This window comes from Natrix helvetica, assembly GCF_964273705.1.
Source record: "Natrix helvetica genome assembly, chromosome: 10".
Classification (NCBI taxonomy): domain Eukaryota; kingdom Metazoa; phylum Chordata; class Lepidosauria; order Squamata; family Natricidae; genus Natrix; species Natrix helvetica.
In genome coordinates, this window is record NC_138561.1 from 18,224,101 (window position 1) to 18,249,805 (window position 25,705).

Consider the following 25,705-nt stretch of genomic DNA (forward strand, 5'->3'; position numbering starts at 1 on the left):
TCCAACGACTCGTCGCTACTGTTCAACCTAGCATGCTGGTGAGGGAAAAAGATGGAAATTCCCTCTGCCTGACAGAAAGCGAGAGCGAAAGGGAGAGAAAACCAATCGCAAGGAGCGACGCCTGCTGCCCCGTGTTCTGATTGGCGAAGCGCGGGGACGGGGTGGGTCGGAGCGGGCAACCCAGACCGGGGGGGGGTTAGGGTGCGCTCGGCGAAGCTCCTGAGGGGATGGGGATGGTGGCGGTCGTCGCCGTCGCTCCCCGTCTTCCCCCACGGGGCGCCGGGAGGCCAAGAAGCTCCGCTGCGGCCGCCTGCGAAGGGAGGAGAAAACGGTAAATGGCGGGAAGCGGCCGGAATGGCAGCCGGGCCATTGCGCTGGGGGTGGGGGGGGAAGCGTCGCGGTGGGTTCGGTCCCTTCGCCCTCCTTTCTTCGGGGTCCTCCGTGGGTCACGGTTCCCCCTCAGGAAAGACCGCGGCGGCCGGCGAAGCGCCCCTTTGAGGTCGCTGCACAACAGCCCTGCGAGGTAGGCTGGCCTGAGTGGAAAAGCGGCCGGCCCAGACTCGCTCGCGGGGGGAGGGAGGGAGAGACGGGAGTTGGTGGTGTCTCAAACGGGGCTTCTGCTATTTTATTAGAATTAGAATTATTTATTTTGTCAGTGCATATGTACAATTATTATTATCATCATCATCATTCTCTTATTCGTTAAACATGAAACTCAGTCAACTGAACATTGAAAATAGGAAATTATTACTATTATTACTATTATTATTATCTTTTATTCATTAAACATGAAACTCAGTCAACTGAACATTCAAAAATGTCTCACAAATACCATTGACTACTACTACTACTATTATTATTATTATATTTTATTCATTAAACATGGAACAGTCAACTGAACATTCAAAAATGTCTCACAAATACCATTGACTATTGTTGTTGTTGCCTGTAGTTAGAGTCACAGTCTTGAGACTGGTGGGAAATTTAGTAAGTCAAGTTCTAACCAAGGAACTAAGGATGGTTAAGGTTTGAGGACAGGGATAGTTCAAGGCGGGGTTTTGGGTTTTTATGTAAATTTAGGATGTATATGTCTGATGAATTCATGGGTGACTTTGGGCCAGTCCTCTTCACAGGGTTGTTGTGGCGAGGAAAAGGAAATATTAGCTATGTTTGTCACCTTTCAGTTATTTATAAAAAGCAATAAAGGCAGGCTACTTAATAAATTAGAGCTATCTATCATCTATGTATTTCTATAGCTATTCATCTCTGTCTATCAGTTTTTGTCTGTCTCTCTGTCTATCTATCTATCTATCTATCTATCTATCTATCTATCTATCTATCTGCTATCATCTGTCATTATCAATCTCTCATCTCTCTCTCTTATCTTGTCTGTCTGTCTGTCTCTAGCTATATTTTCTCTCTCTCTCTATGTCTGTCTCTTGTCTGTCTGCCTGCTTGCCTGCCTGCCTACTCGCCCACCCATCCACCCATCCACCCACCCATCCATCTTCTCTATCTTACCTCTCTGCCTGTCTATATCTATTTCACTTATCTATCATCCAATCATGCTAGGAAGTCCTTTAAGTATCGCTGGGAGGGCTCTAATCATAATTGGTATAATGACAAATTTCTAGCATCACCCAGAACCAGGCCTTCTTCTTTTCAGTAACTGTTCTATCAGGCATGTATTGAACAAAGATTGCGGTTGGATTTTAAAAGTCCCCTAAGATCTTAACCTGTTGTTTCTCCAAACCTTTCCCTGCTTGAGGGTCCCATGAAGTTATTTTTTTTTAGCTACATTCAAATTCATACTTTTGGCAAAGTTTCCAATGAATAATTCTGCAACTTGGTCATGTGGTTGCTTGAGGTTAGTTTGTGAAATTGTTCTGCAGCCTCTGATCAAACAGTCAATTGTTTTATCCTTTTCACTACAAAGACGACTGTTTGCTGTCCTTCGTTTCATGTTGAATTTTCGCCTTCTTGCAATTAGTTGGCAAAGCTACTCTTCACATAGTTTTGATGGTGCTGGCAGCTGCTCCCCCTCCTCATTGACTCGTTTCCTTTAGGTTGGCTTCCCCATTATATAAACACACACCTACACACACCTTTCTGTGCTTGAGACATAGAGGGAGCGCCTTAAAATGTTTGGGATATGCTTTGTGTACAATTTCAGAGAAAGTTTTCTGCCTCTTCCCCTTTCTGGTTTCACTTTCTCATTTAGGGAGCCACCTTTTGTGTTGGGCAGGTTGACAAACTTGCCTAATGTTTGTGTGTATATATGTGTATATGTGTCCGTGTGTCTGTATTCGTCCATATGTGTATCATATATGTATGATAAAACATAATACATGAAATATATGTGTATGTATGTAGAATATGTATATATGTGTGCGTGTGTTTCTGTGTGTATGTATGTATGCCAGCCAAACACGCATCATTTTTCATTTGTTTTCTTAACAAAAAAGGGGTCTTGTTTACTTCTAGGCAGGCTTAAGATTTTTCACTCAGAAAGCTGTTAACTTTTCTATGGATATCTTATACTTAAAAACAGACAAAGGTTCTGTGGTTTTGTTTACTCTATAGAACAGTGGAGGTTTTTGTGTGTGCATGTCTATATCTATTATAAAAATATTTCTTCTTATAGTACTTACATTACTTCAGCCAGAGTTCTTGGGTTTGTCTTTTGCAATCAGAAAACAAATACTGAGGTCACACTATCACATAACAGAAAGAGATTTATAGGGGAATCACGATCACGCCTGTTCTGGAATAAAGACTATTAAGTTCAGTCGTGCTTCATTGTGAGCTAGCCTGCACAAAAACGGCAGCTGTGTTGTGGCAGAAGCCATTGTGGACTAGAATCTGTTTCTGCAACATAAGTCAGGATGGGGTCACTGGTTTGCTCAGACTGAAACTTCAGGATGAAGTGGTTCATGTCTTAACTTAGTGAGCTTAAATATGTATATGCAAGCCTTATGATCATATGGAGTCTCTTTGCATAAGTAATACTGAACTACAAAGTTAGGAATGAGCTGTAGCTTTCCCCACACTAAAGGTAAAACTTTGTTTTCTCTATAGTCAGATTGTGAGATTAACAAAACGCTTGCCTTACCTTTATTCCCCCCGCCCCCGAAAATTCAACTAAAAGGGGGGGGACTCTTATTTGTGAGAGCAGCTGTCCACTCAGTTCAAGATATTAATAAGGATTGCAAAGATAAAATCTACATGGTCAGTTTTGTGGTGGCGGTGGTGTGATGATGAATCTGTTAGTCAGTCAATTTTATTGTGCTGAGAAATTCTTCAGCATGACCTTTGTAGCTATCTAAACATGTCCTCATTCTTGCCAGCTGGATGTTGTCATAGGTCTATAAAAAAATCAGTGATGATACTTGCTTTCAAAAGTGTCTTGTTTTCCTGTCCTTCACTCCTTTAGCCTCTAATGATGTTTTCCTTTATTTTTATGCTTCAGGTCATCTATTCTGGATTTAGCTCAGTAGGACATGAATGAAGAAAATTAAGTCATTGGAGCTGGCACTTAAAAAAAAGAACCACCCTCATTTACAGCTATGCTGCCAACTTAAGTTTCTTTTGAAGATTCTTCTTTTTCACCTTTATACAAAGCTTGAACCACAATGACTTCGGGTTTGTGGAGTCAAGAAAAAGCGAGCTCTCCATATTGGGAAGAGCGTATATTTTATTTACTTCTCCAGGAATGTAGCATTATAGACAAGCAGACTCAAAAGCTATTAAAAATACCTAAAGGTAGTATTGGTCAGTTTATTCAAGACAGGTCTTCCGGTGGCCACATCAGGAACAACCCTTCGTCCAAAAGCAAGAAGCTACAAATAGGAATCAAGATTTTGGAACAGCCCCACGTGGTCCTGTACGTTGACGAGAAAGAGCTCGTTGATATAGATGAAAAACGAGCCGAGCTGCTACTGGCAATCACCAATTGCGAGGAAAGATACAGTATATTTAAAAGCAGAAGCAGGCTGCGTAAGGGCCTCCACATCGATGTTGGTTCCCCAGTGAAAGTGCAGCTGAGATCAGGAGAAGAGAAATACCCTGGAATAGTTCGCTTTAGAGGACCCTTAATACAAGAGAGATCTCTGTCGGGTATATTTTTCGGGGTGGAGCTTCTGGTAAGGATTCTCTTTCTTTTTTAATGTACATTGGTGAAGCATGCTTTCTGGTATGGTTGGGGTATGGGCCATTCTGAAAACCAGCAAAGCGTTAGTTTTAATTCGTTCATTACATTTGTATCCCTGCCTTCCTTTTAAGATTGAAGGATTGTGGGGGATGTTTTATCCACACCATTTTATCCTTGCAACGTAGCTAAAGTAGGTTGCGTTGAGAGAATGTCTCTACATGCCAGACATGAGTTGCTTTTATTATGAACATCTTTGCATAAATTTCAATTTATCATTTGCTGGATTCCTGCAGTTTGTTGAGCTAAAAATAAACTGATTTATGGCAGTTCAGCATACTGCTGTGAAACAGGCCTCCCTAATCTAAGATATTCCCGTGAGTTGTAATTTCTGTGAAGGTTATGAAACTTGGATCCTTCCTCAGCCGAACATTTGGCTGAACCTCACAATTCATTTTTATCTTTTCCTTTTTGTAAATACAGGAAGAAGGTCGTGGTCAGGGCTTTACTGATGGACAGTACCAAGGCAAACAGCTGTTCAGATGCGATGAGGACTGTGGAGTGTTTGTTGCACTAGACAAACTAGAACTGATGGAAGATGATGACAATGAACTGGAGAATGACTATGCAGCTCCAGTTGACTCAATGCAGGTAGACCTTCCTCCTTTGGAGCTCAACTCCAGGGTTTCTGTGAAGATAGGGAAGAATATAGAGTATGGGACAGTTATATTCTGTGATGTCATACCAGGAAACGAGAGTTTAGGATACATTGTTGGAGTGGACATGGTAAGAAATCAAGATTTTTATGATTTTTTGCATGTGTGTTTAAAGTAGTACATGCAATATTGCTGGTGGGTGGAATCCTTGAAAGCTACTTATGGCGGTTGTTGCCATCTGCAAATCACTCTAGTATATTTTTTAGTATCAGATAAAATGTATATTAATTTGCTTTTGGGGAGGATAATCATGCTTCTTGGATTACAGCATAGTAACAGAGAATCTTCTCTAGGGCGTTTGAATCTTACAGTACAGTATTACTTGTTGGACAACAGACAATGAACAAGATTACATATGAGTTTAACAGGCTTTACTTATTGTTCAAAATGACTTGCCAAGTTAAAAAAAATATTGTCCTTGATTCTAATGATAAGCATGTTTTATTGAACTCCGTTCTTTTCTGAAAAAAATGGTGATGTATGTCAGTGTTAGTCTCTTTAAGGGCTATATAAAAAGACATTTCGGTATGAATTTGAATTGCACCTCTTAATTTGTAATGCTCAAGAGCACTTCAATAATACTTGCTGTTCCTCACCTTTGTCCTGAAATTTGTTTCTATAATTGGAAGACATACAATAGCTTTGAAGTACTGAAATCAAATGTTCTACTTGGTGAAATATGCATAGGTATTTGATGTGGCAAAATGCTGTTTGCACATTGAATATAATGGGTTGTGCTTGCATAGCCTCACTTGGTTCCACTTAGAACTATGAAAGATCAAAACAGTTAACTTTCTCCTCAACCTTTCTATTTTCTCAGTAACCAATGAGAATGGCTATATTTGTGTGAGTTCTCTAATTGCTTACAAACTGGGCTTTCTACCTCAGTAATTGGCAGTTTTTTCTTAACTCTGACATATGATTATTACTAGACAAATTGTGTTTCTGTCTGTGAGAGGTGGGTTGCCAGCATTACAAGAATCTGCCTTTTTTGTGTGATGGTTTGTGCTTTCAACCTTAGCTTTGCATAGCCTTTGCAAATTTTAGTAACATCCTGGTTTTCTTGAATGCATTCAGCTGTTCTCTTGGGCTATAAGGATAAACATGTTATAAAATGCTTTTTAGGATAATCCAATTGGAAATTGGGATGGAAGATACAATGGACAACAGCTCTGTAGTTTTGCAAGTGTTGAAAGCACGCTTCTTTTGCATATCAATGATGTTATCCCAGGTAATATTTTATTTTGATTTTGAGAAGAGTTTTCCAGATTTTAGCAGGTTGATTAATGTCTGGTTCTAGTTTTAGATTTGCTTAAAATTTGGCCCTTTGCAGTTCATTCTTAAAGTAGATGTTTCAGTATCTACTATATTACTTGGCATTGGTTTTTTGGGGGGTAATGTGCATTTCCTTCTGATTCTGGAAATGTTTTCAGAATCATTAAAATATCATGTATTTTGTTTCATAAACTCATTAAGAAGTGCTACAACAATGCATTACAGGTAGTCTGTGACTTATGACCACAATTGACCCCAAAATGTATGTTCCAGATGTTAAGTGAGTCCTGCCCCTTTTTACATCCTTTCTTGCCACACAGTTATTAAGTGATCACTGCAGTTGCTAAGTTAGTATCATGGTTGTTAAGTGAATCAATTGACTTTGCTTGTCAGAAAATCACAAAGGGTGGATCACATGACCCTGGGACACTGGATTTTGATCACGTGACCATAGGGATGCTGCAACAGTTAGTGAAAAACCATCTTTTTTTTTTAGTGCCCTTGTAACTTTGAACAGTCACTAAAGGAGCTGTTCGTAAGCCAATTATATTTGTCTTAAGATGCTGGCCTTCACAATTTTTTGTAGATGATAAAGCTTGAGGACTGAAAGTCCCATTATCTGGCAGTGAATTTTCTACTTCAGAAATTGGCTTTGTTTAGTAGGATAGTGTGTGGGCTAGGGAACTGGAACAGCGTTGAATGGAAATGATACGGCTGCAGTTCACATTCGTGAATAATTATGCATAATGATTTAAAGGCTAGTTAAGAACACTTAAAAAACCTGTAAGAAATAATGCATAAGGTCTCTCCAGGTGATTCTTTTTTTTTTTTTTACAGCGTTTGTGTATTAGATGATGGGATTGTTTTCTTACACTTTCTTTAAAAAGAATATGTTCAAATGATGCCCACATATGCTCTGATCAAAGGATTGGTGTTTGTGAGAAGGGCTCGGAACCACAGACAATCTGTTCTTTTCTCCATATTATTAGAGTGCCAGTTTTTCTATTCACAAAGCTTTAATAATACTCTAACCCCTATGCTGCATGCATGAGTCAACCACTTGCACTGGAGGAATATAGTGACGAACAGGATCTACTGAGATTAGCTGACTTGCTTAGCAAGAAACCATGGAATCTTATGTTACTAGACGGCTCTTTTATGTTTTTTTTAAACTTGACATTGGCGATGAAACTATTTAGTTGGCTGCATTGCCAAGGAAACTGAAATATGCGAGCAGCCTTTGGAACCAGCAGCTCATACATTTCTAGGGAAAGTACAGCTGGATGAGGAGACTTACCTTTTGGCTTGGTCAGGACAAAGACAGAAGCTTTGTAGGTGTAAATTGAACCTTTGGCGGAATTTAAGAGAGGTGAAAACAGAATAACAGAGTTGGAAGGGACCTTGAAGGTCTTCTACTCCAACCCCCTGCTTAGACAGGAAACCCTACACCACTTCAGACAAAGGGTTACCCAGCATCTTAAAAACTGCCAGTGTTGAAGCATGAGATGCAGATAGGTGTAAGAAAGCACCTTGCTCGGCTGGATTAATATAAAGATTTATTTAGACTGGCAAACTGTTCCAACAATGGCCAACTGAGAAAGTTCTTATTTAATATTTAATCATTAACCGTTAAAAAAAAAAAACTTACACATCGTTCCTGGATAATGGTAGTTCATATTATAGTTTCATTATGACAGGTATTATAATTGAGGCATCATGTTACTATTCGGCTTATCTCTTACATGTAAAATCTTGTATGTCAGGACTTTCAGCCCTCCTGAGGAATGTCTAATGTGTCTCCTATTTTTGATTAATGTTTTGAAACTAATACATTGCATTGTTGTATAGGGTGCTCTTATCCTTTGTGAAATATCTAAACTCTGCTCTATTTTAGAGGCCGTGTCTCAGGACAGGAGAGCTCCCAAACTCGCTTATACTTCCAGAGGTGGTGGTGAGAAAGCTTTTGGTCATAGCAAACCAAAATCTACAGGTACTTTGACTCGACATTTCAGTGAAACTTAGAGTGTTAAATAAGGATTGCCACAGTGCAATCTCCTCATGTTGCTATTCAAAAGCAAGTGTGACTACTAAAACGGTCTCTCCATTAACGTCAGTGAAGATATTTAATGTGTACTTTATTGTATTCCTTATAAAGATTTGAACATATCAGCATCTTTAATTGCTATCCATATATATGGAAAATATATGTGTTATTGCACCAATTATGATTGGAGCTCTTTGAGTGATACTTAAAGGACTTCCTAGGATGGTTGGATAAGTGAGATAGATATAAACAGATAGAGAGGGAAGACAGAGAGGAAAGATAGAGGAGGGAGGGAGAGAGAGATAGACAGACAGACAGACAAAGACAGAGAGAGAGAGAAGAATGGAAATGGATAAATTCATTTTCCATTGAACCCTCTGGATTCACTGCTTGAATTTCCTGTGCTTGATCCTTCAGGTGGAATATAAGGAGCCAAATTGCAAATGTGATCTGTAAAATAGCAAGAAAGAGGGGTTTACGTCGAAGGGTTAGATGTATTGTAAAGGGATGTCCAAATTTCAGCAGGAATCATAAGAACCTTTGCATAGGTGCATATTTCTAGGATTATCCCAATTTATGTGGAGCAATCTGTGAAGAAATTTTGGTTGCACCATTCTCAATCCATGGATCTTTCTAATCTACTGAACAAGACAATTTAAGACAGTTTCTCCCTTGCATATTAAGATTACAACGACTACAGTTTAACAGTCCATATTTCACATGTTCAAAGGATGTATGAGTCAAGAGTTTTTGGGATTTGGTGGCATGTAATTTTAAGTAATCTACTGATGTTCATTACTTCTAAGTCTAAAATCAGTGATCCGTATGTGGTATTAATTTTACGGACATTATTGAGAAAACAGTTTCATTAAGCTTAAACAGAATGTTTACCTGATACAGCTTTGTTTTCTAAAAGGTACTATGTGCATAGTTTGAGATGTAAGCTGAGAACAGAATTGTTCGGTTTAAAGGGTTGGGACCGCATGAGATCATGCAGTGTTGAAGTGATTGGACCAGACAACTTTCTTCCATAAAAGCCATACAGTTCTGATGCAGACTTTTCTAAGAACATCAAAGCTTACTTGTATATGTTCTTCCTTTCTGACATGGCCTGTTTTTCAGGTGCACTCTCTGATCCTGGAAACAGAAACAGAACAGAATTTTTCTACGCTTTAAATGGCTCCTCAGTAGATTCTCAGTCAAAATCAAAAAATACATGGTATATTGATGAAGGTAACAAACTGGATTTTGATCACAGATGTAGTAACAAAATATGACTGTAATGATGCAGAGAATTCTGACAACTGTATTGACCTATATTTTTGGATGCGCTTTGATGCATCCCCCCCCCCCAAACTGCAGCTTTCCTTGTTTTGCTGCTTTGAGTCAAGATGAGCATGGCCCATCATCCCCTACTTACTTCCACGACCTCAGAGGAATTATTTTACACTCTCATTTGATCCAACAACCTATCACAAACAGCTTTTGAAAGTTGCCCTTGACTTTTTTTTTTTAAGCAATTCCTTGTAGTAGCAGTCACATGGCTTTAAGAGGGTGGGGAAAAATCTAAATCTCCTTTGGTTAATTTCCAGTTCCTTAGTTCATGGCTGTAGTTCAGTGTTTCTCAAACTTAGCATAGCTGGCTGGGGAATTCTGGGAGTTGAAGTCCACAGGACTTAAAGTCGCCAAGTTTGAGAAACACTGCTGTAGTTTGTCAAATAACTGAAGACTTTTTTCTTCGGTTTTCAGGTTTTTATGGTAATTTTTCAGTCGTGGTAGAAAATGCCCAGCATTGCATGACAGCTTGATCTTACTCTCTTTATTAAACCAGTTGGGTTGCAGGCAGAGCGTTCAAGAGGCTTATAAATAGTAATGTGCTATTATACCAGCTTGTGACCTCATGCACTGAGCTTTGACTCATGATTTATTTATGTGTCTTCAGGAGACAAGGTGGTGAATGTGTCCTTTAGGGCCTCTCCCTCCGCCACTGATTGTACGAATTCACGAGAGGGGTAGATTTCATTTTTTGTTTCCTGGTAAATCTTGGCTTCCAGATTACTAACATCTCAGCACTGTTTTTCAGCCACTATGTGATGCATAGATTTCAACTCCCAGAATTCCCTAGCCTACACAGTCTAGAACAGCAGTTTTAAGCAAATAGTTTGAAGTTGACCAGTTACTCTTGAATATTAAATAGTCCTTAAATTTGTTGAATAAGATGGAACTGTGGCTTCAAAGGTTTTTATGTTCAAGGGTTTTTTGTCGTTGTCACATCAGCTTTTCTGCTGTGCCCAGCTGCCATAGAGTGTAGGAGTCAGAAAACTTAAGGAACAATACCCAATTTATTTGGAGCATGTATTAAGATCACATGATATTCTGTATGAACTTGGAATGAATCCAGGATCCCAGTTTCTTCCACCCAAGTTTGGAATTGCTGTCACCTGCTATAATCTATCACTGAGAAACTTAGTAATAATTATGTATGAAATTTTATTCTATTTGCTGATTGGTGTAGCAGCAGAAGCTCAGATTCTTGGTTATAGTCCTTGATTACAGTATTAGTAAAATCTACCTGTTAGCAAGTGCCAATAAACTGTTGAGAGAGAGAGAGAGAGAGAGAGGGAGGGAGGGAGGGAGGGAGGGAGGGAGGGAGGGAGGAGAGAGAGAGAGAGAGAGAGAGAGAGAGAGAGAGAGAGAGAGAGAGAATGAACTCATTTTATGTGAGAAGTGCATCATATCAGTTCAGGTACCTTAATAAAAGTTGAAAATTGTAATCTGTGCCTATTTCTTTGCTTGCCTCCAATTCAACAGTGGCTGAAGATTCTGCAAAATCACTCAACGACTCCTCTTCTGGCTTTGGAAATTCTTCCCCACCACTCCAGCCTGCGCCGTCAAATAGTATATCTTCCGAAAACAGATTCCATTCCCTGCCTTTCAGCCTAACCAAGATGTCAAGCACCACCAACAGTTCCATATCACACAGCCCGCTCTCCTTATCTGTCCAGTCGGTCATTGGAGAAGGGACTTCCGTTCCAACACAAGAGAGTCCCCCAGCTACCGTGGCCCCCATCAACATGCATGGCCTCGAAGCTGGCTCTTTAGCAGAAGTGAAAGAAAACCCTCCCTTCTATGGAGTAATCCGTTGGATCGGGCAGCCGCCAGGGGTCAACGAAGTGTTAGCCGGGCTTGAACTGGTAACTACTGTCAGATTTGAGAAACTGTGGGGCAATGCCTGCCCACCTCTAACCCTGCATTATCTTTTCATTATTGCTTTTCTCTTAAGTTTCCTGGCTACAGCTTGACTGATAGTCATAATGTACCGTATTTTTCGAAGTATAAGATGCACCAAGGTTTTGAAGAGGCAAATTTAAAAAAAAGTAGGTAGGTAGAGGGAGAGAGAGGGAGAGAAAGAGAGAGAAATACAGTAGGTACGTAGGGAGAGAAAGAGTAGGTAAGTAGGTAGGTAGGTAGATAAAGGGATAGAGAGAGAGAGAGAAATAGAGATAGAGAAATACAGTAGGTAGGTAGGGAGAGAGAGAGTGTATAGGTAGGTAGGGAGAGGGATAGAGAGAGAGAAATAGAAAGATAGAGAAATACAGTAGATAGGTAGGGAGAGAGGAAGAGTAGGTAGGTTGGTAGGTAGAGGGATAGAGAAATATATATATAGAGAGAGAATACAGTAGATTAGAGAGAGAGATTAGATAGGTAGGTAGGTAAGTAGATAGATACATGATAGATAGATAGATGATAGATAGATAGATAGATAGATAGATAGATAGATAGATAGATGATAGATAGATAGATGATAGATAGATAGATAGATAGATAGATAGATAGATAGATAGATAGATAGATAGATAGATAGATAGATGATAGATAGATAGAGAAATACAGTAGGTAGGTAGGGAGAGATTGAGAGTAGGTAGATAGGTAGATGTTTCCAGATGTATTTATCCATGTGCTGGAGAAGGAAATCACTGACAATCTGCAGCACCTAAGACTTTGTTTCTGCTGGCACAGCACTTGATCAATGTAATTCTCTTCAATCAGTTGAAGAGCTTTCCAAAAGGAAAAAAAAAGTTTTTGCACTCTACAAATCTCCCCAAAACGGCCCATTTTTCATGAATAGCCTTGGGGGGCTTGCAGAGTGCTCCTGGGGAGGGGGGGCAAAAACGAGTAAAAAACGGCCCATTTTTTGTCAAAAAAATTGCATGCATAGCCTTATGAAGGCTTATAGAGTGCTGCTGGGGGCGGGGGGGGGGCAAAAACAGCCCGTTTTTTGTCCATTTCTGCCCTCCCCAGCCCCCAGGAGCTTTCTGAAAACCTTCATAAGGGTACGCATGGCCATTTTGGTGAAGAAGGCAGGGCTTCGGGAGGCAAAAAACGCTGTATTCAATGTATAAGACACACCCAGATTTTCAGCCTCCTCTTTGAGGAAAAAAGGTGTGTCTTATACTCCAAAAAATACGGTAGGTTTCCACCAGATCAGACCCAATTTTTTTTTTTTGCAGCCGTTGTTAAGTGAATCCATCATTTGCTAAGGGACAATTTTTTGGGGAAGTAAACGCTGGTTTCCGGCAAAAATGTCTGAAATTGTGGCAGTGGTGAAATTCAAACATTTATATTACCAGTTCTGTGAGCGTGGCTTGGTGGGCATGGCAGGGGAAGGATACTGCAAAATCTCCATTCCCACCCCACTATGGGGCCAGCCAGAGAGGGTATTTGCTGGTTCTGTGAACTACTCAAAATTTCCGCTACCGGTTCTCCAGAACCTTTCAGAACCTGCTGAATTTCACCCCTGAATTGTGGTCGTGTGTGTGTGTGTGTGTGTTTGTCTGGGCTTTGGAACTTCAAAACCGAGTCGTAAGTCCCATTTGTCTTTGTTGTAATTTTGAACAGTCACTGAATGAGTAATTGTAAATCAAGGACTTGCAGTTCTGTGACCCATTGTGCTAAGTGGGGAGGGACGGATGTAAATAGGGACTCTATCAAAGGAGATGGTGATCTCACCAGGAGCCACATTTAAGCTTTGTAGTTTCATCAGAAATCGTGTTGATGATGTGAGTGTGCTCTTCAAGGGTTGGGTCGGGAAGATTAAGTGTTGTGACTGCCATTTAGCCAGGTTATACGGAGGAGGATGTCCCGTAGCGCTACAACTTCTATAGATGTGAGCATTGACCACAAAGTGCAAATTTGTTTTTCCAGGAAGATGAATGTGCAGGTTGCACCGATGGGACTTTTAAAGGGATTCGTTACTTTACCTGCGCACCAAAGAAAGCTCTTTTTGTCAAACTGAAGAGCTGTCGACCCGATTCCAGATTTGCTTCATTGCAGCCGGTGTCCAATCAGATCGAACGTTGCAATTCCTTAGGTATGGTCTCTCTTTCTCTCTCTCTCTCTCTCTCTCTCCAGCTTTGCTTTCGTTCTGAATTGGGGAGGAGGGGCAACCATTTCCAACGATCAAGGAAGTTGTCTCTGTGCATGTGTGTGTGTGCTTCTGCCTGTAAGCATGTAATATATGTGCACGTTTGTGAGAAATAAGTGTACGTGTTTCTGTCAAAACAATGTTGGTCACAAGAATGGAGAAATGGGTGGACCTGTGACTTTGCTGGACTTCGTATCGGGCTTTTGATATTTCCATTGTGCTTGTTGCTAATGTGGGATTATGAAAGAGTACAGATGTAGCTTGAATTCCCCTATTTGTTTTTCAGCTTTTGGAGGCTATCTCAGTGAAGTGGTCGAAGAAAACACTCCTCCAAAAATGGAAAAAGAAGGATTGGAAACAATGATCGGGAAGAAAAAGGGTATCCAGGGTCATTATAACTCCTGCTACTTAGATTCCACCTTATTCTGGTAAATAAAGAAAAAAAACGCACTGCATTTCAAGCCTGAGATGAAGAAAACACAATGATATGCATTTTTAAAAATTCAACGAGGTTACATGACCCTAATAGCATGTGCATGTTATTTTTGTGACATGCCCAAAATGTGATCACTTGACGGGGGAATACTGTGAGAGTCATATATGTGAGGACTACAAAGTTTTTCAGTGCCTTCGTAACTTTGAATGGTCATTAAACAGGGGAATTCTGTGTATATTAGGGATTTCTTTTAACCGTGTAAGAGCTTAGTTTACAGTCTAGGAAAGGCATTATGTTTAAGACATAGAATCAAAATTAATTACTTCTTGTCCTGGATTTCTTTTTCCATTCCAAGTATTTCTTTCTCTCTCTTTCTCTGCTGGTTGAGCCTTCGGTATTTGATATGGCTCACATTCTTTTTTCTAAGGCAAAATTGTCCCAAATTCGACTTAAACATGGTGAGCTTAGCTGCTGGCAAGTTTCAGATTACACTCTTTCAAAATGTAAGCGCTGTTCCTGGAAACAGATATTTGTCAGAATCTCACAGAATCCGTTAAAAGCATCTCTTTCTGTGTTAGATTTTGGGACAGTTCTTAACCTGAAGGTGGTTTCCTTTCTCCCCCCCCCCCCGCCCCCTTTTTTTCCCATTTGAAACTTATTTTTTTCCCCTACTCTTTCAGCCTGTTTGCATTCAGTTCTGTTTTGGATACAGTCTTGCTTCGGCCGAAAGAGAAGAATGATGTAGAATATTACAGCGAAACTCAAGAACTGCTACGGACAGAGATAGTGAATCCCCTTCGAATGTAAGTACAAATGAGCTACCTGTAAAACATGCCAGTTTTGGTGGGAAATATCGAAAGTGTCTTCTACAAACAGGAAGATGTTTGAAATGGTTTCTGGAAGGTGGAACAAGAAGCTTGAAAACCCCTGCTTTGGTTCGACTACTTCGGGCCCCTCCACAATTTTTAACTGGTTTTTACCTCTTTTTGCTTGTTTTTCCTTTTGGTTTGTGGGTGGCATATCAAGTGGTTGTAAATGATACTAGCCGATAACCCGGCATTGCCCAGGTATTTATTTATAGGGGGAGAATGTCCGCACCAAACTTAATTTCTAATGTTGGATTTTCCCCCTTACCAGAGGGAGTCCCCTTGTGGAGGACTGTGAAGCCATTACCATAGCAACTCTACTGCGCTGTACAGTGGAAGCCATTTTATGGCGGTACAGTAGAAGCCTTTCAAAGGCACAACACGCTGCATATTAACAGAATACACACCCCGAGGGGTGTTTAGGGGTGTCTTACCCCCACAGTATTTTTCTCCAGAGAGAGTGAGACCTCACTGAAACGTTGCCAAGACAATCTCAATCTTACACGGGAAAAGACCCGAATACAACAAGACTACCTACACCCATGAAAATCTACGAAAACAAAACAAGATGATAGATAGATAGATAGATAGATAGATAGATAGATAGATAGATAGATAGATAGATAGATGATAGATAGATAGATGATAGATAGATAGATAGATGATAGATAGATAGATAGATGATAGATAGATAGATAGATAGATAGATAGATAGATAGATAGATAGATGATAGATAGATAGATGATAGATAGATGATAGATAGATAGATAGATAGATAGATAGATAGATAGATAGATGATAGATAGATATAGATAGATAGATAGATAGATAGATAGATAGATAGATAGATAGATGATAGATAGATAGATAGATGATAGATAGATAGATAGATAGATAGATAGATAGATAGATAGATAGATAGATAGATAGATAGATGATAGATAGATGATAGATAGATAGATGATAGATAGATAGATTCTAGACCATGTTGCCTCTTCAGATTCTGCCTCTTGGGGGCTCCATGTTCCTTTTCAGACTTTTCATCTTTTATCTTCTAGATATGGATACGTGTGTGCCACAAAAATAATGAAGCTGAGAAAAGTCCTGGAAAAAGTTGAAGCAGCGTCAGGATTCACCTCGGAAGAAAAAGGTAAACTCATTCTGTAATATTGTTAATGAGGAAGAACTGAAAGAATGCTGCATGTTATTAAACATAAGTCGAGATCAGATCTTACCATCACCATAATAAACTTTATGTTCATTTGGTAGCCTGTCCTTGTTCTAAAGACTGTGCTTAAAGTGATAAATTAACAAAGTTCTACATCTGTAGAGTCTTCAAACAATTAAAGACAAGTGTCAGACCATCTCCAAATAATCTAAAAAACATTGGTTTCCCAGTTACGTGGTTAAGAGTTTACCATTTTTAATTGCTATTAACAGTTTTGAGACTTGGTTTCTTGCAATGTTTTGTAATTTTGTATTTTTGCTCTTAGTTTTTTGGTTGCCTGTGCTTTGATACCCTGATGAAACACACACTTTTTTTTTCAGATCCAGAAGAATTTTTGAATATTTTGTTTCATCATATTTTAAGAGTAGAACCACTCTTAAAAATAAGGTAAACACAGTCCTTGGCTCGCACAAGAGGAATTTTAAAAGCCAGAAGAGTTATTTTATTATCTATAATTTATAATCTTGAGGATAATTTCCAGCAAAAAGCTATGGCTGGGAACACCCTGCAAAGCATCTCCATTACTTTTATTTGTGTTTAGTTTTGTAAACTGTGAACATTTAGCTGTGCCTTTATCTTGAGAGCTTGGGGATATTTCAAAAGCTTTTATTGCTGCCTCATCCCGCTTACTTCACTGATAAATGTCAGTTATGTCTCAAACTTGTATCTGCTATAATAGCATCAGGTGTAGAGAACTTGTGGTCAGCTCAGTATTCCTAAATTACAACTTGCAGCACTTATGGGCTCAGTCTCTCTCTATAAATATAAATGTAATAGTTCACAGACTGGTACCTATCAGCTATTTAACTTTAAACTAAATAATCTCTTTATCCATTTGGGGAATAATTTATTCCAGGATCAAATCTGGGTCAGTCATCGGGACTAGAGGTTTAGTCTTCTGAGTTTTTAGACTCGTGTTGGAGCCTATCTTCAGGGAACCTTTCTCTAGCAGAGTGTGTTATTTGTTATAAATATATGACTAAATAATAATTTATTCTTACATTTATAACTAAAGGTTTGGAAAGGATTTTAAAATCCATGTGATCTGGCTTCTTTCCAGATGCAGGAATCTATTGCTAAATGATTCTGCTGTAACCCTGAAGACAAATCTGGTTGCAATAGTAGTAGTAGATTGTCCTTTTTTAAAATCAATATGAAGCGTCCCCATTGTCAAATACACTTGCGTCTCTCTTCTTAGATCGGCAGGGCAAAAAGTCCAAGACTGCTATTTCTATCAGATTTTTATGGACAAGAATGAGAAAGTTGGAGTGCCCACCATACAGCAGTTACTGGAATGGTCTTTCATCAACAGCAATTTGAAATTTGCAGAGGTTTGGAGAACGATTCCTCTTTTGATAGTTTTACCAATCAGTGCACATTTTGCTGGGGTGGGGTGGGGTGATGCAACTTTTGAGAAGCTGGCGCATGCAAGCGTCTTCACTGTAGTTCATTACATTCTTAATTGATTAGGAGGTGACTTCATTATTTTGAATGAGGGATTTGCTTCTTCGGTAGATATCACAAGAACTTCCTTGACGCTTTGCTTGAGCTATTTGTGCAAATGATTTATTAATTAAAGAATAGGCAGGGAACTCAACGTATCCAGATGTTCCTCAGCTTAAATTCACCGCTGCTTTGTGTGAATGACCAGTGAAAAAGGGATTCTGGGAATTCTAGTTCAGCATCATCCAGAGGCCCATTAGTTTCCTTCTTGCTTTAGATCAGGGCATCAAACCTTGGCAACTTCAAGACTAAGAGGCTGCGGAATTCTGGGAGTTGAAGTCCACAAGTCTTAAAAGTGGCCTAGTTGGACACCCTTGCTTTAGATTAAGTGAAAGATAGGACTAACCTGTACGACTGGTTATATGTATATCAAACTTTAATATTTTTTTTAGTTACTTGCTTTTGAGAGAGCTATTTTTAAATTTTACATTAGGGGCATCAGGATTTAATAAACTGAAACAGAGAGAATGAAGTGTCTTGGCTAAAACATGCATCCTTTTTCTGTTGGTTTTACTAGGCTCCATCATGTCTGATAATTCAGATGCCTCGATTTGGGAAGGACTTCAAAATGTTCAACAAAATATTCCCTTCTCTGGAATTGAATATCACAGATCTGCTTGAAGACAGTAAGTTTAAATATGCTTCATGATAGTGCAATAAGACTGAATTTTCAGTTGAAATGAATTCCATGACATTTGATGAATGAACCTGGATACTTCATCAATAAAATGAATCACCTTCAAAATAATGCAGAATGGAGTTGCTGAGCACAAAAAATCTCGTTTCAATGCAGACATACAAATAGAATCAGGGTCTGAAATCTTCATTGCAGACTTTAGCAGGACCAAACCAGTGGTTGACTTCCAGACTGCTCTAGTTTTGATCATAATACCTTTTCTCCGCTTCCTAAAATGAATGAGTTCCTAACCATGAGGAAATAAAGAATACAGATATCCTAAGTCTTTAGGAAATAATCTGTTACCAGCCTGTCTGCTGACTAATTTATTCTGTTAAGATTTTTATGGCAGGTTAAAATCTAGAACTCTAAACTTTCAAATATGACAGGGCACATTCTTTAAATTAGTAATATCTGTGCACAAATGGAGTGAGCTAATTTTCTTTTACTCAAATGTTTTATTGTCTATAAAAAAAAATCATAGATGTGGGTTTCTGTTTATTCAGAATGGTAGCATCCAGTACAATGGGTGTTTTTCCTCTTGTAAAATGCAGCCCCAAGGCAGTGTCGTATCTGTGGAGGACTTGCAATGTATGAATGTCGGGAATGTTACGAAGATTCAGACATTTCCTCTGGTAAAATCAAGCAGTTTTGCAAAACTTGCAATACGCAGGTAATGTTTTTCCTTTCTTTCTTTCCCAAATGTCCTAGGACTGGGATGGCAAACCTATGGCACATGTTGCAGAGGTGGCACACCGAGCAGTCTCTGTGGGCACGTGCGCCATCAGCAACTGGTCTTTGCGGGCACTGGAGTACCAGAAAACAGCCTGAAAAATGCCCAAAAAACAGGCTGTTTTGGGGGGCATTTTCAGACCATTCTTGGGCCATTTTCAGGTCATTTTTGGGCCATTTTAGGGACATTTGCCAGGGTGTTTTCAGGCTGTTTCTTGGGCTGCTTTCAGGCCATTTTTCAGGCCATTTTCAGGCCATTTTTCAAGCTGGTTTTGGCCCCAAAAAACAGCCTGGAAAACGCCCCCCAAAACAACCTGAAAACGGCCCCCCAAAAAATGGCAAAAAAGAGGCATGCGCGCACCGGCCAGCTGGTCTTCGGATTTCTGGCACTCTGGCATGGGCACATGCACACACATGTATGCACATTCCAGTTTAGGCACTTGGTGCCGAAAAGGTTCTCCATCACTGTCCTAGGAATTCGTTTTTGATATTGCTGTCTTGTGTGAGAACTGAGTTATTTCAGGCATGGGCAAGAATGTAATTCCCTTTGTTAAAAGTTTCTTCCCTCTGTCCCATGATAGGTTCACCTTCACCCCAAAAGGCAGAGTCACAAATTCAACCCAGTGTCACTTCCGAAAGATTTACCGGACTGGGATTGGAGGCATAGCTGCATACCTTGTCAGAAGATGGAGCTCTTTGCTGTTCTTTGTATAGAGACGAGCCACTATGTGGCTTTTGTTAAATATGGCAAGGAAGATTCCTCTTGGCTCTTTTTCGATAGCATGGCTGATCGGGATGGTATGTATTCTCTTTTGTGAACGCTCAACTGTTAGCCTGGCCCTTAAATGAATGAACTTTTTTAGTACTTAACATCTGTCGTGAGACTCATAATGTCACGGTTGAAGCAATAATTACCCAGTCTTTCAACCATGGCATATACTTCTGTCAACGTTCCCCAGATTGTAGGGCACCTCGTTGAGAAAAACCAGGTTAATGCTGTAGGCTAAGGCCAGAGACCTAAAAAAATCAAATCTCTGCTCAGCTTTGGGAATTCCAAAAGTTACATCCAAAGTGAATGTGGACAGTAGCAGGATATGGAAAGTTGAAGGAGACAATATAATAGAATAACAGAATTGGAAAGGACCTTGGAGGTCTTCTAGTCCAACCCCTTGCTCAAGCTGGAAACCCTAAACCATTTCAGACAAATGGTTCTCCAATCTCTCCTTAAAAACCTCCAGTGTTGGAGCATCCACAGCTTCTGGAGGCAAATTGTTCCACCGATTAATTGTTTTCACTACCAGGAAATGATAGTTCTAGGTTGGTTTTCTCTTTGATTGGTTTCCACCCATTGCTTCTTGTCCTGTCTTCTGGTGCTTTGGAGAATAGTTTGACTCCCTCTTCTTTGTGGCAACCCCTGAGATATTGGAACACTGCTATCATGTCTCCCTTAGTCCTTCTTTTCATTAAACTAGACATGCCCAGTTCCTGCAACCGTTCTTCATGTGTTTTAGCCTCCAGTCCCCTAATCCTCTTCATTCCTCTTCTCTGCACTCTTTCTTTTTGTGAAACTCATGTGGTTTATTCCATAATGGAATTACAAGTTGGAGATTTAAGTTGGCATGAAGTAGAATGCTTCTTACCTGGGATTACATCATCTCCCAAAAGTGCTTTTTTCAAGAGGCAACTGGACTTTCTTTATTTTTCCTTGAAGATGTTTTGCTTCTCATCCAAGAAGCATCTTCAACGCTGAAGAAGCTGAAGAAGCTTCTTGGATGAGAAGAGAAACGTCTTCATAGAAAAACCAGAAAGTCCAGTTGCCTCTTGAAAAAAGCACCTTTGGGACAGCCGTGGCTTGGCTGCCTGAGAATCTCCATAGACCTGTGGTAGTTTGGGCTGTCTTATTGTCCTGCTGGGGTAATCCTGTGTCCTGCCTTCTTTTCTCTTCCCAAGGAGGTCAAAATGGTTTTAACATCCCTCAAGTGACTCCGTGCCCAGAAGTTGGCGAGTATCTGAAAATGTCTCTCGATGAATTGCACTCTCTGGACTCAAGGAGAATCCAAGGCTGTGCGCGGAGGCTCCTTTGCGATGCTTACATGTGCATGTATCAGAGCCCTACGATGAGTTTGTACAAGTAGGACGTGGAGGACTCTCGTGAGAATGGAGCCTTTTCCCAGGGACTGGACGGTGGCCCAAGAAAGCGCAACGGAGCTTTCTCAGCTTGTGCGTCTGTTGCTGGCAATGGATGCCTCAAAGGGTATGGAAATCAAAGAACTAGAAAGAAGAAGAAGCTATTTTATCGGAAAGGGGGAACGGTGCGGTGTTGTGTTGCTAAAACATTCGAATGTTTTCGCTCTTGGACCTCTGTGTGTGTGTGTGTGTGTGTGTGTGTGTGTGTGTTTGGGTTTTTTTAAAAATAAAAAAAGTCTAAATGAAGCGATTGTAATGTTTAGGTTGTGTTTCAGAGAAACTGTTTACATAGATCGAAGATTACACCCCCCACCCCCACCCTCTGGAGCCTTCTGATGCTTCTGATCCTGCACAGCTAATGGAAGAGGACTATATTTTGGAGGGTGTACGTTTCCCAGCGTTGTATCCATCGTGTCTGTAAGACCAGCCGTACGACCTTGGCTACATCAAGGTCTTTTGCTTCCTTATTTTGACCTGGAATAAGTTAAATCACAAAACCCAAAAACATCTCGAGTGCATCAATGCAGATATACGTGATCAGTCCACCTTGTCGCTCTGGACCAAGAATTCTCATCGTTTTCTTCGTAGCAAATGGGTACCTTCCAGGAAAAGGAAGAGTAAGGAGCCTGCAACCTTGCAGCCATACTCGGAGCTCCAGAAGTGGCCTCCCTTGGCCAGATTTGCCTCCCTTGCACAACTGCCTGAGTCCTGTTCCATGCCCTGGATGCCATTTGTAAGGTCATTTCTGGGAATGTGTGGATGAACCAGTATGATGTCTTTCCATGGACACACCCATCTTCAAAGCTAATCCTGAAAGCCATTCCATTGCTGTCTTCAAGCTTGGTTTCCATAATGGAAGAATCCCGAAAACCTGTTTTGTTTTGTTTTTTTCTAAATGAGTTTTGGAAACTTTTTCAGCATGTGTGACTCTTGGCCAATTTTTCAGAAAGTACCCAATTACTCAGAAGGACTGAGGCTATTCTCCTTTCCTCCAGTGACAGGGAAAAAGACCCTCTGACACAGCTTGCAATTCAGCCTAGTAAAGGGGATGAGATCAGTTCATATCATTTCAAGAGCCGTCGTAGCGATCATTCAAAAACACTCCATTAAATTATCTTTCTGTGTTCTGTTAGGTAATAGCTTATGTGATCGCATGCTTCTGCACCTGGAGGGAAAATTTGGATTACGCAAGCAATCCAGTCTTCTTAATACATTTGTTCCACAGTTCTAATCAAGGGAATTTGAGTCAAGTTTAATCTCATCAAGATATTCTTTTGCTGTTTCGCTATCCGCATAGGCTGCCTTTTATGGTTGTAACTGATTCGCCCAATGGGACTTTTAGGTACTATAAGTTGATTGGGTGGATTTGACAGTGTCTTCAGGTCTAGGACAACTTCCCACTTGCTGTGGGACAAGAGTTACACTAATATCAAAGAAATAGTGGAATAGAATCATTAAAGAAAGAATGCCAAAGGAGGGACAAAATGAAATGTGATTGACAACAAAATATTTTTTAAAATTATTTTAGTCAATTGAATTGTGAGTTGGCCGTAGCCAATTGGTCATGGCGAGTTGACCATGGGAAATTGGCCTCATCAAGTTGTCCCAGTCCAGTGTCTGCAAAGTTGGATTGTGAGGGCAATGGTCAGCATATTGTACATTTGGGATAAATGTACCCCGTAGACACCATATGTAATAGTAGCATGTTTAAGACCTCGGTTGCTAGTTATTGTGCACTTATTATTATTATTATTATTTGTCTCAGGGAATGCCACGGAAATGAAGTGTGTTGTCTATTAAATGGAAAGCGAACGTTGTATTTTTTTTTCCGTTCTGCGCTTTAGAACCGTGCTCACACATTCATCATCTCAAAGGATTATATTGAGCCAGTGTGTAGTTAAATCATTTGACTTGCTGTTCAGTACATGGCAAGACATTACTAGCTTGTTTGAAGTATTCAGTGTCGTATTGAGTATTTTTTATGAACTGTAGATGCAATAGCTTTTCTGCAGTATGGAGGAAAACCTGCTATCGTTGCCTTAGGTACATTTCGAAAACAGTAGCTGAAGGCATGTGTGAGGTGAGGAACTCCCTCCGCCCAAATGAATGATATAGAGATGGATTGTATGTTTAGATAGATAGATAGATAGATAGATAGATAGATAGATAGATAGATAGATAGATGAGAGAGAGAGAGAGAGAGAGAGAGAGAGAGAGAGAGAGAGGGAGAGAGAGAGAGAGAGAGAGAGAGAGAGAGAGAGAGAGAGAGAGAGAGAGAGAGAGGCAGGCAGGCAGGCAGGCAGGCAGGCATACCAGGGGTTGTAACACAAAAACATACACACACACACACACACACACACACACACACCTTCAGGATGGATGGTGGGTGCTGAATGTCTCTTAAGATCAGCTTGCTGTAGAGAAACTGATGGAGAGAGTAATTAGGCATCTAAAGCTTTTTTCAATGGTTTCTAATTGCACAGCAGGGCTGCCAGCTCATTGCATTAATTCTCATTTGTGTAACTTGTGATTGGATGCCCTTCTTGTTCCTACTTACCCTGCTTTTCCTTTGAACATTCGTGGGAACTCCGTGCCTCAGAAGACGGTTGGGAAATTGTGGTTTGAGAACATGTCATGCTCCAGTTGGCTTGGACTGAGAGGAAAATGGCAATCTTGATGGAGCAGTAGGATGAAAGAATGTGGGCAGGTAGTGAGCAGAAATCGAAAGAATTTGTGGAAAGAGATACTGATCAGAAAACAAGCTCCGTCTTTTTGTCAGGTTGCAGGGGTGTGGAGAATGCATCATCCAGAGTCATTCTCAGGTCATCTGAGGATGCGGCTCCAATCCTTGGACAAAGGTTTATGTGGCGGTGAGAATAAAACAACAGGGTCTAGAAAGCTGGTGGCCAGCTGAATCTTGGGAACTATCTCCCTTTTAAAATAATCACATCGGAGGTGGTGTATGAGACATAGTTTTAGTGGTTTTGATATATAATGATCCTTTCCAGCTTGTTTCCCAATATTGCAGTTGGAGGGAAAGTCTTCGCAGGTGACAGAGTCTCCCTTTTGAATGTGCAGGGCAATAAAACATACGTGGCAAATCGCTCTCCGTCCGTCCCTTTCCTTGCCCTTTCTATTTCCTCTTCTGTTTCATCCGTCGTGATTTTGGCATTTTGATACCCCGCTCTAAAAGGTGTCTCCAGCGGTACTGTGAAAAGTGAACTTTTAAGCCATTGCCCTGAGGAAGGAACTCAACAGAAGTGAGATCGTTTTGTTTTGAGATCGTGTTTTCCACATCCGCACGGACTTCGATGTGTAAGCAAGACATTATATAAAGTGGCGTCTTTTGGTTTCCCCGGGATTGCTGAGATTGTCACGAAGGATAATAGCGCTTGAATCAATATGAAAGCTGAATTGGATTTTTATCTTGACCTGAACTGCCTCTTTCGAGGTTTGGGTTTTATTTATTCTGCCATTGTAACAAACTTAACGTTCTGCATTGGCTTGCACAATTTTTAGAAGAACAAAAATAAAGATTTTGTGGTTTGAGTGCCGCTGTCTCCTCTATTGAGTGTCTCAACAGAGAGCTTAGGAAATTTTTCAGATTGCATGTGTGAAGCCTTAATTTCTTCAGACGAGGAAAGAAATGATACCCTATATTATTTCTGTACTTAATATTTAATAAACTCATCATTTTTGTGGCCGTGTCATTTATTTAGAATGCTAGAAAGGTTTCCAAGGTTTGAGGGGCAAAGGATGACCACATTAAAAATATTGCGCTTTTCTTTGCTCACTAGTTTTGGGGGTGGAAGAGTGATAATATAATTGGAGAAGCTTTAGACTTAAGCATGCAGATCTGACAATTACAGCCTAAAAGCTTATTTATGCTGAATCCTGCCACGTACAGGACATGTGCATTGGACTTGGCATTTTGAAAGACTCCAAGGTGCAAGGAAAATGACTGTTCACAGAAGGAGTCCTCCAAAATAAGGAATTGTTGAAAAGCTCTTCCTTAGAACAGAATAGCCTAGTGCAGCGATGGGGAACTTTTTCGGCACCGGGTGCCAAAAAGGGAGCGCAAGCACATGTTGGGTCTGCAACACGGAAGAGGAGCTGCCAAAGGGGAGCGTGCGCACTGGAAAATGACCTTTCGGTTTCCGGTGTGCACATGCGCGCTGGCATGCTAGCCTTCTGGTTACTGGTGTGCATGTGTGCGCGACGATCAGCTGGCCAGCACGCATGCTCACGCTGGAAAACAGAAGACCAGCTCTCCCAGTTTCTGGCACTGCCACACGCACGAAGGCCAGCTGATCATCACGTGCCCGGAAGAGGAACGGGCGATGCTGCAATTGCCAGGCAACATGGCTACACGTGCCACTTCAGGCATGCATGCCATAGGTTCGCCATCACGGGCCTAGTGGAATATTACATGTGTAGTTGCAATTTTTAGCTTTGGTGCCTTTCATAAA

The 25,705-nt window shown here is 40.5% G+C and overlaps 1 protein-coding gene across 2 annotated transcripts; it reads left to right on the top strand.

The window, feature by feature from the left end:
* Positions 1-15: 15 nt before the first annotated feature.
* CYLD (CYLD lysine 63 deubiquitinase) lies at positions 16-24,935 on the top strand. 2 transcript variants are annotated; one of them, XM_081962970.1, is made up of 17 exons: positions 16-331; positions 3,470-4,142; positions 4,631-4,933; positions 5,989-6,094; positions 8,033-8,128; positions 9,305-9,415; positions 10,994-11,376; positions 13,388-13,553; positions 13,894-14,035; positions 14,724-14,846; positions 15,969-16,060; positions 16,459-16,525; positions 17,337-17,469; positions 18,159-18,267; positions 18,872-18,990; positions 19,631-19,847; positions 21,000-24,935. In XM_081962970.1, exons 2-17 carry the CDS (start codon positions 3,633-3,635, stop codon positions 21,182-21,184), a joined length of 2,862 nt encoding a protein of 953 aa, XP_081819096.1. In that variant the 5' UTR covers positions 16-331; positions 3,470-3,632; the 3' UTR covers positions 21,185-24,935. The 2 variants fall into 2 exon arrangements, with proteins under 2 accessions (XP_081819096.1, XP_081819097.1); XM_081962971.1 differs by having other exon boundaries at positions 18-331; positions 4,631-4,798.
* Positions 24,936-25,705: the final 770 nt, after the last annotated feature.

What these genes read in the sequence shown, in the direction of transcription:
- CYLD (XM_081962970.1), top strand. Translation starts at nt 3,633, where the DNA reads ATGACTTCGGGTTTGTGGAGTCAAGAAAAAGCGAGCTCTCCATATTGG. An exon ending in TGTTAGCCGGGCTTGAACTG is followed by an intron (nt 11,377 to 13,387) that starts GTAACTACTGTC and finishes TTGTTTTTCCAG; the next exon opens with GAAGATGAATGTGCAGGTTG. An exon ending in GCAAAACTTGCAATACGCAG is followed by an intron (nt 18,991 to 19,630) that starts GTAATGTTTTTC and finishes GTCCCATGATAG; the next exon opens with GTTCACCTTCACCCCAAAAG.